Genomic DNA, 18,104 nt, shown 5'->3' on the forward strand with positions numbered 1-18,104 from the left:
GGCGGTGCAGTGCAATGAGCTCACTGCACTGCCCGATGTCTTGGTACTGTATGTAATAAATGCATGTCCAGGCTTTTCTAGGTTGGCACTTGTATAGCCCGCCACGTACAACCGTGGATTTCAAATCCATTTCAAACGACGGAAATTATATTTTTTAATAATAAAACAATGCAATATGAAGTGGGCTTGCGATCCAAACACGCCCTAAAGGATTACATTAAGAAATGTAAATCGATGGGATAATTTGAAAGATAGATTTCGTTTATTCTGATTGGTGTGAGACGATTCTTTGTTCCTCTCTCCACTACTTGGCTTATAGATACTTTCCCTGTTCTGCTTTCTTTGTTTTTTCTTCTTCCACGTGTCATGCAAACACTTGAGCTTGGTAGCATTTCTCTTGGCGACTCTAGTAACGGGCGCCGCCACCTAATACATCATAACTCCACTTATCAAGAAGTCTCCTCTATACATATTCGCACATCTATGAGCGTACCAAGCAAATCCGTACACATCACACGTGATCCCTTCTAATTGGTCGTGGCAGAGTACAGCCCTGGTCGGGACAAGGACAAGCAATCGTAAGTGCGGAGGTGGACCCAAGTACAGGTACAGTGTCCTGGATCATCGGTGCAAGTGGGCTTCATGTTGGGCGATCGAGAACATCGCCCAAGCGTAGATGATGGATCAGTCTCACAAATTCCTTGATGGGACGATCCTATTCCTTTGACCGTTGACCTGCAAACGGTTCACACACGAAATAAAGACACGGTTCACGTTATCTGGGAAAGGGCCAAACATTAGACAGCTGGGATCTTCCAATCTGAGACTTATTTTAGAACGTGGTCCATCCCTATAATGTTCCTGTCTATTCGTGCGCGTTCTTTTATGAAAGAAAACAAAAAAAAAAGAAAAAAAAGAAAACTTATGGATTTTGATTTTCCTTATCTTGTTTGTTCGGGTCCTTTTTGGAAAATGATGCTCAAGGGAGTGGCCACGTGGACCATCTATCACCTTTGAATCCAGAATTCATGCTGATCCAATACTCAGGTGGGCCACGCCATAGGAAAAAGGGGTAAGGGGCGCCCACCATTAGTTTTGTGTAGGTCCCACCTTTGGTGTCTATATACCATTCAAATCATTCATCTACGTGCCTTTTAACCACATGGAATTATTAAAAAAATCACACTGTTTTTTGGGTGGCCCACCTGAGTGTTGGATCAACCTGATTTTTAGAATCGTGGAAGGGTGGTATACCCAGTGGACAGACGGGGTGGATTTCATGCACGTTGAGTCTTTCCCACGTTAGATAAAAATAGCTCCAGTAGGTAACTAAGAGAGGCCCACAAGCGTTTTCCATATTGACACGATCCATAGCTCAAGTGGTAGACTGAGTGAAAGATACCTCGTTTCAACGCTGAAGTCTTGGCATCGATTCCTAGTGGGGGTGGCTAACAGTGAAGTGTGATCTGAGAGTGGGTGTACTTGCAAGCTAACAAAAAAAAAAAAGTGTTTTCCATATTGAAGACGGCCACCACACGCCAATGCAGGCATGTGGAATCCTGGCCCATCATATCAACGATCTGGATTGCCAAACTGTGAGCCCCACAGAGCCTCACTAACCCTATGATGCCTCCAATGGAGACTCTATTGAGAAAAACACACTCATTTCCATAAGAGAAAATAGAGGAGACCGAGGGAGAAACATAGCTCTCTCAATGGCAAGAAGAACACCATGCAATCTCTCTTTGAGTGCATGCATTTAAAATGGAAACGTCCATACAGAGTTACAGTTAAGAGCTATTACAGTTAATGGTATGAGGCGGCAAAGACCGATCCATGACCATGCCACTCATCACTGGTGCCGGCGTGCTCGATGGACCCTGAGCTAACACTGCCTGTCCATCTTCTGCTGCTTCCAGGCCCGCGTCATCATTGCTTCCACCAACATTCTCTGTACGGATTGTACGTAGCAGGCCCTGCAATCTCAACAGGTAACTCTGGCCCACCGGCTGTGTGTGCACGTAGCTTGTGACCGTCACAACACTGGCAGAGGGCTGCCGCCCAGAGTCAGCGTGGATGTTGGAGAGGGCGCTGAGGTCAAGGTTGGGGAAGACAGAGCAGCGGCAACGAGGGCACTTTACATTCAGCCGGAGCCACTCGTCAATGCATTCCACATGGAAATTGTGGGCACAAGGGAGCCCCCGAACCTGCACATGCCCTCAAAATAGGACCCATTCTCAATTTTCTAAAATAAACAATAACTTCTCGTGATTCATGATAAAAACAGCAGGCAATGTTTTATGCCGGCTGCCAAACTGACACAACCATCCTTCTTTATCCAGGCTTGGGACTAGCAATAAGAGAGCACAATACAATACTCCCACTGGCAGATGATGATGAAATAATCTTAAATTTTCAAAATGATAGGAGGGATGATCTTGTGTGCAGACTGTGGACAGAACTCTGCTATCCAATTAGTGAATGTGCATGCTGCTCCGCATCATCCAATTGGTGGGTGACTTCTTGGGTGGGGCCGTAGTGGATGATGCATTGTTCCTACAAGTCATGCTTTACTGCCCAGTTCATGATTACCTGTGTGCTGACCATCAACAGAAGTAATGGGCATCGGCCCACATAAAAAGTCTGCTGAGGGGACGCCTACGATTTCTCTAACCAATGCAATTTTGGTATGATCCATCCCAGGGGTGGCACATCAATCAGGAGGTCTGGATCAATTGCAAGTGCACCAATCAAATCAGCAGAGACTGGTTTATACAGCAAATTCGTCAAATCATTTACACACTTGAATCAAAACCCAGCCGAGTCAACTCGACAAGATTCAGAGAGAAGTCACCGAGAAACTCATTGGTGAGCTCGACTCACAACTTAGTGCGACTCGAGTCCCTCACTGAGCTATCGCTCGTTGGTGTAAAAAGTATGTGGCACGTGGTGATATTTGAACCACCACCTCAGCTTCACAAGCCGACAGCTTTTCAAAAGGTTGAAAGGTGCCAATTTTTATACTTGTCAATATCAAACATCTATCGTTACTCAAATCTACTTAAATATTGAGTTGAGTCAAGTCTTTGAGTCTGCCCAACTCAGCTTGACATCAAGTCGAGTCTTGTTTTTGAGTTTTCGAACAATGGTTTTTACACAGGATCAATACTGTATGGTCTATGCACAGGATCAATCCTTGTGCATGGTCAAGACTCCATTTTATTAATTCAGTTTGGCTAATGTTATGATCTCCCGACACCCAAAATGGGTCCCACATCTGCAACTAGTTAATGATTATCATGATCAGGGAAATGCATGCCCCACCAGCTATAACTACAAAAGTGGCCCATGGGTTCCCATTGGCTGAAGCAATGTGGGCTCTCCAACTGAAAACTGTGGACCCAGCAGGCAGCACTCCATCTAATGGGAATCATTGGACTAAGTGACTAATCAAACCTCATAAAGGCCAAACCCAGGCTGTATCTAACTATCATTGAATAAAATCTAGTCCATCTAAATTGTACCTCATTCCCAACGCGAAACTCTTCAAGACAGATGGGGCACTCGCTGCAATCAGTTGGTACAGCCTTTAATCTGAACTTGGGTAGTTCTTGAATGAGTGCCTCCACAGCATCTCTCTGCATGAACAGGATACCTCAAAACCATCAAGCAGCAAAAGAACAAAGGGGCAGTAAAGAAATGAGTAAAAGACACACATGCGCGTTGGCTTCTTCTATTCGAGTGAATCCCAGATGTTTCTGTGATTCTTTCCTTTTTGTGAGAAATGCTTATAATGATCAGTGCTTCATACCAGGGAAGTTCCATGAATAGCAGCCCCCACCATACAAGACAAAGGTGTATGGTGATGTGGACCATTGACCCAGTCCTAGTGGGCTAGCACATGGACAGGCCATTGCCCAAATTTCAGGGCAACTAATGGCCTGTTTGGCTTTTCATTTTCCCATGAAATGCAAAGTAAATGAGTCATCATTATCATTTCCAGGTGTTTGTTTAATAAGAATTATGGCTTGAAAATCGAGAGCTAAATACACTTGTAAAGGAAGTAGGTAAAGTAAATTGTAATCATTACATTTTCATAATATAAAACTACCATTTTTACATTGATTTCTTGAGTGAAACAAACAATGATGCAAAATCATCATTGCCTTCAAATGTGAGTGATGCCACCACACAATTACAATAGTAAATAATCATTTACCCATTTACAGCCATTTACCATTGTAATTGGAAAACCAAACAGACCCTAAATGATCCTGGCCATTCCAATTTTTGTGGTTGTCCATTTTTCTGGTTGAATGTAGACCATTGCTCATTTTTTTTCTCAACTTTAACATAACACTGATCTTAAAATGTGATAAGTCATCCGTACAGTTGTATTTATACTATTATATAAACATCAACTCATGCCCACATATAATTCACAAAACATATCCATATAAAAATTTCAAAAAATTACATTATACCTTTAAGAAAAAAAAAAAAAAGAAGAGGCGCATCAATACCAGATAAAGAGTGCAAAAACAAGTAGACAACAAAAAGATAAATTGCTGGTTCAGCCTCAGGGCTATCATTCTGTCAGCGGGCTGGGCCTAGGTTGTCTTAGGCCCAGAACCATTTGGGCCTGGATGTCAGGCAGAGGCTATTCAAGATTTTGCATTTTCTAGGTCCACGCCCAGCCCATTGACAGCACTGTAGATGTTGCACTGCAAATTATTAAAAGAAGTGGGGTGCCCTCCTTACCCAGATTGAAATAATAATAAAAAGACGGCAACGGATCACCTTTTCTACCCAATAAGAATTACCTGTGTCGCAGTTAAGTAAAGTCCCGGATGGTATGCAATAGCATCTTGGCCCATCCCTATCAGCTCCTGAACAGCAGCTTCAAATGCCCAATCTGGCACTCGGATTATGTCAACCAGAACCTGGGTTGAGAAGGATCATCATTTTAAACAAAACCATTTTCAGTATAATAAAATAAATAAATTAAGTAGATGCAAAGGGATTACATCCTAAGATGATTCAGCACCAAAAAACTTTAAAATGATTCACATAGAGATGGAGAAATTTGGCTTCCTGCTTCGATAGAATCATGATGGTTGGGGTTTTGATGCAAGAATTATAACTGGAAGTTGGTGGGCACAGGTGGGGATTTGCAAAGAACAGATGACAGCAAAGTAGAAAGAACCGCTCACAAACTCAGATCTTGGTGATAGCTTGAATCGTTATCTAGGACATAAAGCAGCATTTTAAGAAGCCATGGCAAGAGCATTATTGGAAGGAATATAGGACTTGATCTATTTCTTTCTGGTTGCTTTGCTGGTTCACATCCCTAGACAAGTTAGCAACCTCTAATAATGATATCCACTCATGTTCTATCAATTCAAAAGAAAGAACCAGCAGTTCAGAAAAACGACCAGAGAAATTGTAACACTTACCCCATATTCCGATATTGGAATTCCTTGCTGAGCACGTAGTAAATGTGCTTGCCTCCGTGTTAACCACTACAGGGTATATGGCAGAAATCAGGACCGCAGGGAAGAATATATTTGATATATGAACAAATAAAGAGATAACCAATTATGAAGAGTACATCCATATGAGACAATGAAGTATATTAAAACTTTAAATTCAAGATGAGAAAGAAAGGCTTTAAAACCAAAGAACAAATTTGCACTCAATCATCCATGCCAAATAAATGATTGATTAAATAGGAAGTCCATTGAGATGACAGGAATCTAGTTCTAGAAGAGCTCTGCCTTTGAATATGGTTTGCAGGTTAGTGGTTATATTCATAAGTGACAATCCGGAGAGTTCAATGGTAGACAGTGCATTTCCACATTGAGTTCTCAGGTTCGAACCAGCAAGCCGTCATCAATTATGTATTAGTGTTTCTCCTTTCAAAGTTCTAAATCATACCCAGCAAGCTTGTCTAGCATCACATGCTAGAGACAACAACTGTTCGCAAACCTCTCTTTCTGGATAAATGTGCAATACTTACATAAACTGTAGTGTTAGCCATGATTTGTGTAGGCATCTGAGTGGTGTTTGCTAAACATGTATCTGTCGGCTACTGTTATTCCATGCAACCAACTACTTGAGCATGCCCTTTCCACTTGTGGTGCGATTGCAGTACATCTGTCTGCCTCAGGGTGACAATTTGGGTCTATCTTCATTACCATTTTTACACGCACACACACCCCACATGGGCACTCGAACCCATGAGCTCAGTGTTGAAACACACTCTGTCTACCACTCTTCATTGCCTAGTATAAGAGAACTCATCAACAAATGCTTCTTTTACAGCTTACTCTTCTGGTTGTGGGTGCTAGGTGGTGGACCCTGAGTGGCTGCTTTTCAGGGGTTGGTAAATTGACTATTGCTTGTGGCTCATAGGACATGTTTTCAGATATGGAGAATGCTACCAATTGGACTCTAACCCTTATTACGTTATTTTTTAAGGTACTGGCTCTTGTCGCGCCCTTCGCTCTTGCAGTGAAAGATGGCATGCTCTGTTGCTCCCCCCGCTAGCATCATGAAGTGATGCCCGCCGCCTAGTTGATCCTGTCATTAGTCCATGCTTGCCCCAAAGATTAAACCATGCACGTGTAAATATGAACTAGGGAACTCATCCACCATCAGTTTGGATGTAGCCCTAGTTGCTTCCTTCTTGGCTTGCAGGTTTGCCAAGAAAGACAACCCGCTCTGTTGCTTTCCCCATTGTTTGGGTGGTAAGGGTGCCGGTGTCATGAACGGATGCTACCTAGTTGATCCTGCCAGTAGTCATGTGCTTGGCCTTGACTAAAAGATTAATACATGCATGTGTACATATGAACTATGCTCCGGGCTTCTCTAGCACTGCATGCTCTTTTTTTTTTCTTTTCTTTTTTTTTTTTTGAAAGGTTGCATGCTCTGGACACCTACTATTCATGAGTTTTCCTTTGCAGGTAGCTAGCGGGCTACAGCAGTGCTAACGCATAGCCTTGAGCCTGACCAAGTTGACATTTGAGTTGTATTGGTAATCATGTATTGCTGAGCTCCCCGAAATTTCAAGCAGTCAACTACTCCAGAATGCCCCTTCATGTGTGGGGGTGCTTTGTGCTTAGCAGTTTTCCCGGCAACTAACTGTCCAAGACCCGACATTGCGTGAACATCTTTTGGGGCGTTGAAGTAATAGTTGAGCTAGGGACAAATATTGGTTGGGACCATGACAGCATGTGAGTGGTGTCAATGTCAGACTCTCACGATTGGCTCCAAGAGCTCGGGTAAAAGAGGAAGTTTGACATCCAGTGGTAGCAAATGATAAGACTTTGCCAATCAACCATTTCAAGGTCAACACCTAACTGTTGAGGAAAGGCTAGGATGATGATGGCTTCGAGCCCGTAGCTCAATGGTAGATGAGGTGCATTACAACATTGAGGTCTCAGGTTCGAACCGAGCTTAACTATTTAAAAAGAAAAGGCTAGGATGATGATGATGATGACGATGAAACACACACGTGTGCGTGCATGCATGTACATACGTATGCATGTATGTATGACTGCCTGAACAACTTCAAGAACTGGCAACAACTCATAGGTAGAATGCGGCCAACCCAGCCTCAACAGTGAAAGTCAGTTATCCTATGGGTATAAATCCCCAAATAACTTGAACTTTAGACTTTTTATGGTCTCATTGTCATATGAATGTTTGTGGTGCGGCAAGGACAATCAGAAGAAATTTCATCTCCTAGACTCGTAAGAAGTTTGCAGCCATTTCCAGGATGGCAGCGCGAGCATCAAAAAGCTGAAGGTCATGAATAGGGCCCTCTTGGGTAAATGGTCCTAGAGGTTGGGATCGTAACCGGATGCCTTATGGTGTAGTATTGTCAAAGGAAAATATGGGTCTTCCCCAAGGGGTTGGTGGACGAAGGATTCTTCAGCTTACAGAGCTTCACACATTTGGAGAGGTATTCTTCGTTCCAAAAAAGTTGTTGTTGAGAACATTGGTTTCGATCTGGGGAACGGCTTTGCGATTCGTTTCTGGGAAGACCACTGGCTGGGGGAGACAAGACTGAAGGACATATTCCCATCTATTTACCGCCTCACCGTTAACAACGAAAGTCCTGTCACCAGCTTCTATTCTCATTCCGTTTCAGGCATTGTTTGGGACATTCCTTGTTGCAGGAATCTTCACAATTGGGAGGTTAGTGAATATGCCGATTTACTCGATTGTCTTTCTAGCGTGTCCCCGATCTAGGCGGAGCCTGACAGAATCACCTGGACGAGGGATAAATCATCCCACTTCTCGATTAAGTCCCTGTACGTTGTTCTTGCCCCCATTCCTCCCCTGCATCCCTGGCCTCTCCATTTATCTGGAAATATCTAGCTCCCCCCAAGTTTATCTGTTTCGCCTAGCTTGCGTCTAAGAATCGGATCCTTACGATCGACAATTTGAAAAACAAAGGCATGCAACTTGCGAATATCTGCCTTTGCTGTATGGGCAGCGAGGAATCTGTCGACCACCTGCTGGTCCACTGTCCGTTTATCTCCCAGATTCGGGCGGATTTTTCTAACAGATTTAACGTCAGCGGGTGCGTGCCGGCCTCCGCCTTCCATCTGCTGGCATACTGGCACGGCTTCAAGTTGGGTAAAATCAGATCCCAGGTCTGGAGAATGGCAATCATCGCAATCTGGTGGGCGGTCTGGAAGGAGAGGAACGACAAATGCTTCAACAATTCTCAATCTTCGGCTCAAGTAGTGGGCTCTATGGTGAAAAAATTACTTATCGAATGGGCTGCTAATGTCTCTTCTCTTAAGGATTTTAATTTCCTGTTCTTAGGCTTGTAGTTTTTTCTCTTTTTTTGGTTTCTGCCATCTCGGCAGCCCCCTATTTGTTTCTCTACTTCTTTTAATATAATCCCATTGCTTTCAAAATAAAAATAAAAATTTGTCATATGAATGTTTCCTACTCATTTCTAGTGACTATTGATCATTTTTTCTTTAATTTAAAATATGCACATGTATCAGTATCTATATGTATTTTGCTTATTATATAATTAACTTGATATAAGAATGCATCATCATAGAGCAAATTTGCAGTTTACTTGAGATATTTTGGTCATTCCACATCCCCATGCCTGCTTCCATGAAAATATTAAAAACCGCATAAATAGCCATGCATATCTGTTTTTTTTTTTTTTTAAAGTGACAGATTATATTAAAAAACAGAGGGGAATTACAAAGAGGGAGGGAATTCCTGCTGAGTTAGCGAGAATAAGAACCTACAACAGAAAACAGGTTACAATCCTTAATGTTGAGAAAATTATGGGCCCAGTCTGCTAAGTATAGCTGCACTCTCTGAAGAGAGAAATCCAGAAAATTTGATATATTGTTGAAGCATCGCCCATTTCTTTCTTCCCAAACCGCCATCAAACAGATCTTCCAAATCTTATTCCTTTGGATTCCCAGATTGGAGCCTAGAGAACCTTTGAAAAAATCTTCGATTGAATAGGGAACACACCAGGACATATTGAAGAGCCTGAGAACTGAGAGCCAGATTTGGTAAAAGAATGTGCAGTGGACGAATAAATGGTTCACAGATTCTTCAGATTTCATACAGCAAAGGCATATGTTGGGAATTATCATACCCCTTTTCCTCAGGTTATCCACTATCAGCACTTTCTTTTTAGCAACTGGCCAACCAAACACATATATCTTAGGGGGGACTTTGAGCTTCCAAATTTTGCATAACATATCCTGGTTCTTTACTGTTGAATCTGTAGTAATAAAGTTGGATAGGGATTTAACTGAGAATAGAGCCGACTGATCACACCTCCAGACTAAGGAGTCTTCACGAGATTGGTCAGGCTTACAGCTGGCTAGCCAACTTTGAAGGGACACGAATTCCTCATTCTCCCAGTCATGCATATCTGTTTTGTTAAAGCTATGGTTATCTCAGCCATCTATACATGTTTCTCTTGAGACAACAGATACACCCTATTGATTATTTCCCATCAATAGAATGAATTGGATTTTCTTTCCCAATTTTCAGCCACAAAAGTTGTCTTTTATCAGTAATTGCTAGAAAAGATTGAAAGGATACATGAAGCTTTCCAAGTAACATTAATAACCATTTCTCCTCACATTACTGAGCATCAGATAAAACATATTTTTGAAGTTCAACTTATTAAGATGTGAGTTGCCTCACAAAGAAGAAATACAAACCTTGCGGATTGACATACAAGCAATGCAAATGAGTCCACAATAGCTGAAAAGCAACCAAATAAGGAAACCCCATTTTTGACCCTCCTCGGGTAACTGCAAACATTAAACATAACACATACGTTAGATAAAGTTCGTTTGTAAATTATAATGTCTTCTAAACAAAACTTATCTTAGATGTGAACCAAATACCAAAAAAAAAAAAAAAGAAGAAGAAGAAGAAAGAAAAAAGGAACGTACACAGCTTCTTGCACTTGTGAACCATAGCGTACCAATCACAGTCCAAGCCCATAAGAATGGATAAAGTAACAGAGAAAGAATTGAAAGAACCACAATTCTTCCACAGAAGCGAGCGTAACGTTGCTGCCACCCCAGATCCCTAGAAGAACATAAAATAAAGAATGAAAGAAAAAGAAAATTAATTGCATTTTGAGGCGTAACAACAACTGTAGGAAAGTAAAATAAATAAATAAAATCTCTGCCCATTTCTATGGAAAGGAGAGTTAGTCATAAGCACCATCTAAACACCCTGGCAACCACTGAATCAATTGAGAAGAAGATGATAAGAATATTAATATCTTTTAATATCTGTCCACTTCTATTTTATTCATAATCAACAAAAGACCTATTGAGGCCGAATAATGTTTTATCTCAACTGACTGATCAAAGAGAAAATACCTGATTGTGTACTATTCAATTAAGAATTTTCCAGACAATTTAACCAGAAATCAAGGAACTTTCTGTCAACTTGACACGTGGTCAGGTAAAGGTAATGTTTTAAAACCTAGACCAGATGGTCGTACCAGTCGGAACAGAACCAGCCACTGCAACCATTAAAAACCTGGCTCAACTAAGGTTGTCATTTGTTTAAAACAGACACCACAACTACCATGGCAGATGGGTATCCCTTGTTGAAATTGATTTACGGTCTGGAACAGATTGGAACATGTCTGACCAATTTTACTGGAGGTTGGGACGAACCACCCCAAAAATCAGATCGAGGTGCAGTCCATGTTTTAAAACGCTTGGCAAAAGAAAACCAGAAAACATGTGCAAACTCAAATTGTGTTAATAAGGGGCATGGTGTGCCGTAAAGGCCGTTACGTAAAGGTAACGGTGGCAACCGTTACACGTTACGGGGTTGTAGTAGTCATAATGGCCGTCACAGAAAAAATGACCCATAACGGCCATTACAGCCCCCGTAACAGCCCATTATGGGGCCAATATAGGTTTTTCGGGTCTTTTTAAAAATAAAAATAAAAAATGAGAGACCATTATGGCTGTTACGGCCCATATTGTAAAGGTAACGGTAGTGGCTATTATGGCTAGACGGCCAATGTTTTAAGTATTGACGATATTGACCGATATATCCCACGATATATAATGCAAGGGCATTTTCACACCAGGCTCGAGTGGGGTAGCCTGTGGGATGCAGGGACACACTCGGGATGGGTGACTCATGTGATTTGGGACCCACGGGGGAGGTCTCCTGTTCGAGACTCCTCGCCAAGGGTGATTAATACGCATTTCACACCGGGCTCAAGTGAGATAGCCTATAGGATGCAGGGACACACTCAGGGTGGGCGGCCCATGTGATTTGGGGCCCACAAGGGGGGTTCGGCTGAGGTCCTAACCCATGAGATGTGGGGCCTGGGCTATGAGATAGAGGGATTAATTCGTCATACTTTAACAGTTCGAGCTTTTAAAGCAAGTGGTTAATTGTCCTACATCAAATTGGTATCAGAGCGGGAGGTCTCGTGTTCAAGACTCCTCACCGGGGGTGATTAATACAAGAGTATTTTCACACTGGGCTCGAGTGGGGTACCCCGTGGGATGCAGGAACACACTCGGGCTGGGTGACTCATGTGATTTGGGGCCCACGGGGGAGGTCTCGTGTTCGATACCCCTCACCAAGGGTGATTAATGCGCATTTCACACCGGGCTCAAGTAGGGTAGCCTATGGGATGTGGGGACACATTCAGGGTGGGTGACCCATGTGATTTGGGGCCCACGAGGAGGGTTCGGCCGAGGTCCTAACCCATGAGATGTGGGGCTTGGGCTATGAGATAAAGGGATTAATTCGCCATACTCTAACCGTTCAAGCTTTTAGAGCAAGTGGTTAATTGTCCTGCATCAATATATCTTGTCTCCCACCTGTGCAAAAGAAACGCACAGGTAGTGCCAATATATCCCACCTATTTGATCCGGTGAGCATTTTCAATTTTCAATCCATTATTTTCCTGTAAATCACGTTAAATCAATGTCAAATAATTACAAATCTATAATTTTTAATGTTTTCCATGAAAAATCATAAATTTGGAGCTTCGATTTTGATATTTGGGGGAGATGGGCCAAGTTGCGAAAAATTGAAAAGAAATCAAAATTTCTCAATTTCTCGCAAATCAGTTGCAATGTTCGTATCCAAACACAGAATCAAACATATATGTAACCTAATTTAGTTGTTCTTCTTTTTGTTGTTGAATGTATTGCTTATGTTTCCATACATGTCTTCTTACGTTTATAAATTATATGGATAGACTTTGAATGTAATTGCATCAGTTTAGTTAGACAGCAAATATATTAGAACTACATACAAAGGAAACCCCTATTATGTGCACTTTTCTTTTATAATGTTTTGATTTTTAAGTGTGCATTGATGTCTTTTTCAACAATCCTTGAAGTTTCATTGAAAAATTCGACCAATTTCCCAATATTCTCATGTTTCCCAACAACAACGATACATTACGCGATACAACTGATATATCCCATGCAATAACCGATATGTATCCGTATCCCAAGGGCACGATACATTATGCGATAACGATATTTAAAACATTGGTTACAGCCACCGTTACCATTACAGAATACTTTGATAAGGGGGGATTCGACAAATAGCTTGGCAAAATAGAATTGGTAAATTTCCGTTCTCATCACTCAAAAAAAAACTGGTAAATCCCATACTTACCTACCCAAAAAATAAAAAATAAACTGGTAAAGCCAACCCAAAAAATCTGGTCACGGCTATGGTGATGGTGGTGGTGGTTGTGGGTTTCACCACCCTCCATCACAAGCATCTCCATGACACTTTCCAAGGATTTCATACTTCGGAAGGGATGAGCAGTCCCTATTTCCTAGGAATTATAGCCAGAGATGCTTCATGGCTACCAATTAATATCCCAAAATTATAGCAAAAACAGATCTCACCCATGGGACCAACCACTAAAGAAGTAGTGAGTATAATCAAACATCATGAAAAAACAAGAACTTTGTGCCTCTCTCAATCTCTTTTAAGCATTTAACATGAGTTCAAAAACATCATCTACTCACACTCTAACAGGAAACTAGAGCAATAAAGGAACTTTAACAGTCTCAAAATAATTCGATCGGTTTCAATAGAGTAGTAACCTCTGACCAATTAACAGCAATGATCATCCACTTTCAGAAAAGACAGATACAAGCATCCTAGGCAATCTTGGCCATGAATAGATTGTTATTCACAATGAGTTTTCAGCAAAAGTTGATAGTTTCATACACTTCATCAACATATTCCGCTGAACTCGCAAATTTTATACCAACCATTATGTGGATCTTCCTGCACACTCCAATCACGGAGTAAGCTGTGGACAATCCTTTCAAATAGTAGACAAGCACAGTATAGTTTAACTCAAATCAAGACCAAACACAACCATAAAGCTCCAAATGTCATTGGCAAGGAATGGTCCCCAACCATTGTTGACAAAACATTGAAAGATGCACCCAAGAAAAATCAGACAGTTTCCACCATTGTCCTTTTTTATTTTATGGTTTCCTGATTGTTTGATTGGGCTTGTTGGTTCCACCATTGTCATATATTTATTCAATTGTCTAGAAACTTCCAAGTCAAGGAGCACCCTCAAGATTGGACCAAAATCAAATAACACAGTTTGGCTACTTAATTAACACTGAATCAACTAAATTTGTGGAGAGAGAATAGAACGCCCATTTCAGCTAAATTGAGATTTGACTCGGCCTATGATTCGTCAGTTCACTCAATGGATCAAAGTTCAACAGAATTTGAACACATATATGCAAACTTGTATTGATCAACACACTAAAAGTTTCCATTCTCTAAGAGTATGTAATGAAGAAAGAGACTTTCAAAAAAAGAAAAAGAAAAACAGATAGACTTTTTGTTATACTCATAAATTGCACTGAAATTCATTACAACATTACGATGATGCAAAAGCTCTGTACAAACAACATAGTCAGAGTCCTTACAAACCCATTCCTGCAGCCAGGCCATTGTCTATGAACATCAGTAGCCGAAAAATAAAGACAGTTGTATAGTCAACCTAACACAAGATGAAGGCACGACAATGGGTCATGGTTAAGCTCTCTTTCAAGAAATCCAGGCAAAGAATGAAATTGAAGTTTATCAACTGTGTGAGACTCACCACAATCCATATATGCAAAGGATATGTACAAAGATGGTACCGCTTCCAATTGATTGAAACAATGATTCTGAGAATCAAACCGTCAAAGAAGGCCAGAGATATAACCTTCAAACTCAAAAGAATCACTTGATACTCTAATGATGTATGAAATGTATCCACAGAGACAATGGACACATTGCTTACATATACGACATGCCTAAGTAAAACCAAATTGCCTATATTGCTGGCCCACTGTGTAGTGGAAACCCAAAAAAATTGCACAAAACGGATGATCCTAACAACCAGTTGGGTGGCCATCACATGGACAGTTTTTAAAAAAAATGACAAATCCAAATTTGACAGACATTTACTAATCAATCAAACATTAGGACAATGTCCGGAATACAATATTTTGGATACCTCATCTAGTGTGGGCCCAACGATTTGAAAAAAAAAAAAAAAAATTGGATTGAGGTGTGTGTGTGCATACCACATACAGTGGCCATGTGCATGCAAATGGATTGCCATTCTCTGCCAGAGTATCAAATAACTTCTCTGAGAGTTGACATCCAGCCATTGGGTGGTCTAATTCAGAATGGAGAAAAATCAACTATTTCCATAACATAAAATACAAAAGTAAAAACTCATAAAATTGAAGTCATGAAAGTAGTGAAATCACTATCCAGATCCAGAGCCAAGTCCCTCGAATCGAAAACCTCCTTGTTTGGCAGATGCCTAAAAATGAGTTCCTCTCCTTTTAGTTAATCATACATATGTATTAGGGATCATATTTCTTTTTGGCAAAATAATCTTGATAAATGACGACCCAGCAATTATAATCTCTTATACATAATTACGATTAACTAAAATGAGATGAACTCATTTTTAGGCATCTACCAAACAGGTCCTAAGGAAATTGCACTTCATATGAGTCTTTACACATTTTCTTCTCAGCTAATGGTGTGTTCGGGTGTCTTAAAAATGCGGTGGTCGGGCATAACTGATCCCCACCCAAAACTAATGCCCCACTCATCTCACATCCTGCATGAAATGAGCTCCGAATCAATTTCTTGCAGGAAAAAAAAAAAAAAACTGAAAGATAAATCCCACTTTCAATGCCGCCCAAAAGACCATGCCATTTCAATCGTGGGTTGACTCTTAACACTTCCACTGGAAACGTCATTTATGCAGACGTCCAAACGCACCCAAAACTACTCTTTCAAAAAAATCAATTCATTCAGTATAAACAAAGAAAATCTAAAAGATTAAAATATATATATAATGCATGGAAAAAGGATACACGCTCGTCGCAAGCATCGACAGAAAGAATCCGTCATACCTGCAAAAACAAAAATATTCAAAAAATAATAAACAAATACAACCACAATTCTCGACAAAAACAAAAACCAAAAAAAAAAAAAAAAACACTACAGACAGATAATTTCTTGCAACAATTTTCGATTCCGGCCAAAAATATTTTAAAAAACAGAGAGAGAGAGAGAGAGAGAGAGAGAGAGAGAGATCGAAGTCCGACCACTTGAAATCGACGCCTTTGATTGCCATTACAGAGGACCTTCTTCATCTAAAACCCTAGAAATCTCTTCAAGAAAACGCTGCCCCTACTTTCACCAGTGATTAGACGAAAACCACACAAAAAAAGGGGGGGGATGCGAATATTAAAAGGGAAGATTGCATCGAAAAAGAGGGAGGGGGAAATCCCAAGTAAAATGCAGGGGACTCTCTTCTACTGATAGAGACGCCGACAGAAAAGCTAACGGCCGTTTCTGTATTATTTAACGGCGTCAAAATGGGCTCGATTGGAAGCTTGTAAACAGAGCTAAATGGGAAATGGAGTAAATTGTAAGTAAAACTTAATCAATTGTGTTTAGGCTATTGGAGTACATAAAAATAAGTAAATTTGAGCCTCCAGGACTCCATTAAACCACAAGCATAAGGATCATAAACAAGCAGCCTACCGGTATTTTTTAACTGCCTATTAAAAAGCTGATTTTGTATGGTTTAAATCATTCTATTAGTATGATTTTAGTGATCTAGTTGATAATTGAATTATTTCCAAGTATTATTATTGTGTCATGTGTAGGGTGGATATGTGTATACTAACACTTGTTAAATCTTACAACTCTCTAAGAGAGCTCACGAAGTTGTTTCACCTCGTTTACTTCTAAATCTTACACATGAGAGGGAATTTTATTCACGGATGCAATTACTGCAATGTCATTTTATTTTCATGCATTTACTCTTATTCAAACGCATCTCATATATCATTTACTCTCATTTACCTTAGGGTCTGTTTGGGCAGTGGGATTAGAAGGGATTAAATGGGATGGGATTCAAAAAATATAATCATTACACATGGCAGGGATTATCCCCGTTGCCATGGGATAAGATTAATGCCCTCCTTTGTTGATAATAGGGTGGTACATTGAATGGATATACCCACTATCATTTGAAATTACTGCGAATAACACACGTGTTATATCTAAACTATTCATTTGTTTTGTAACCTCATTTTATGGCATGGGCTTAAAAATGAGGTAGATCCAAAACTTATGTGGCCTCAAAGAAGTTTTCAACGGTAAGTATTCAATCCCCATTGCTTTCTATGTTGGGGTCCACTTGAGCATTAGATTTGTCTGATTTTTTGGCCCATGATCTAAAATAATCTCGATAAATGGGTAGACAGTGTGGATATAGCCCACACATCATGGTGGGACCTACAACCACTTGCTAACATTAAGTGAAATTTGCACAGGACCCAATGCAATTCTATTTAACTTCATTCTAAGCTTTTCCATTCTTCCTAAACATGAACTGAAATTGGCAGAGCACCCGGTGAATCCCATCCCACCTAATCCCTTCTAATCCCATGGCCCAAACAGACCCTAATTTACTTTTGCTTAAATGGTAGAGAATTAAGAAATGATCAAATACAACGGTTGTATCATAAGGTCTAATACATCCATATCTTTTCACATACTTATAATATATATATGTAGAATATCCTGTCCGTCCAATAAGTGAAAAATACTACGTTGATCACTTAGAGCCTGCTAGGTTTTTTTTTTTTTTAACGTGAAATGCAAAATGCGGGGAAGTCCCTCATTATTACCACCCCGCCAGTAAGTGGTGTAATAACTTCCCTTCCGCGGCTGAGTAATCACAACACCTTCCTTATAGCATTCCGTGATTTCCAAGGGAAATCCCCGTGAGATCCGGACGTCAGCCTTGAGGCGGTGATGCTACTCTCGAAATGGTACAGTACTTCGCGGGAGTTTGTATGAGTACAATGATCCTCCGATACATAGATGGCTTGGATGATGATATTTTAATAGTAATCAGATGATGTTAATATCTGATTATGCTTCATAAGTCATTTCAATGGTATGGATTTCCTTAGAACACCGTTCAAAGTACAAATTTTGAGCGAACAATCGGGCTTGGCTGGTGGCCA

At 40.6% G+C, this 18,104-nt stretch overlaps 1 protein-coding gene across 2 annotated transcripts; it reads right to left on the bottom strand.

Moving 5' to 3' along the window:
* Nucleotides 1-1,716: 1,716 nt before the first annotated feature.
* On the bottom strand, nucleotides 1,717-16,402 carry LOC131227233 (E3 ubiquitin-protein ligase SIS3-like). Of its 2 annotated transcripts, XM_058222987.1 has the most exons (10): nucleotides 16,167-16,389; nucleotides 15,933-15,971; nucleotides 14,654-14,720; nucleotides 14,478-14,551; nucleotides 10,461-10,599; nucleotides 10,224-10,316; nucleotides 5,457-5,522; nucleotides 4,824-4,943; nucleotides 3,525-3,638; nucleotides 1,717-2,207 (listed from the first exon to the last, which is right to left on the bottom strand). In XM_058222987.1, exons 1-10 carry the CDS (start codon nucleotides 16,193-16,195, stop codon nucleotides 1,791-1,793), a joined length of 1,158 nt encoding a protein of 385 aa, XP_058078970.1. In that variant the 5' UTR covers nucleotides 16,196-16,389; the 3' UTR covers nucleotides 1,717-1,790. The 2 variants fall into 2 exon arrangements, with proteins under 2 accessions (XP_058078970.1, XP_058078971.1); XM_058222988.1 differs by lacking the exon at nucleotides 3,525-3,638 and having other exon boundaries at nucleotides 16,167-16,402.
* Between the last annotated feature and the right edge of the window lie 1,702 nt (nucleotides 16,403-18,104).

Source organism: Magnolia sinica, chromosome 15 (genome assembly GCF_029962835.1).
Source record: "Magnolia sinica isolate HGM2019 chromosome 15, MsV1, whole genome shotgun sequence".
NCBI lineage: Eukaryota > Viridiplantae > Streptophyta > Magnoliopsida > Magnoliales > Magnoliaceae > Magnolia > Magnolia sinica.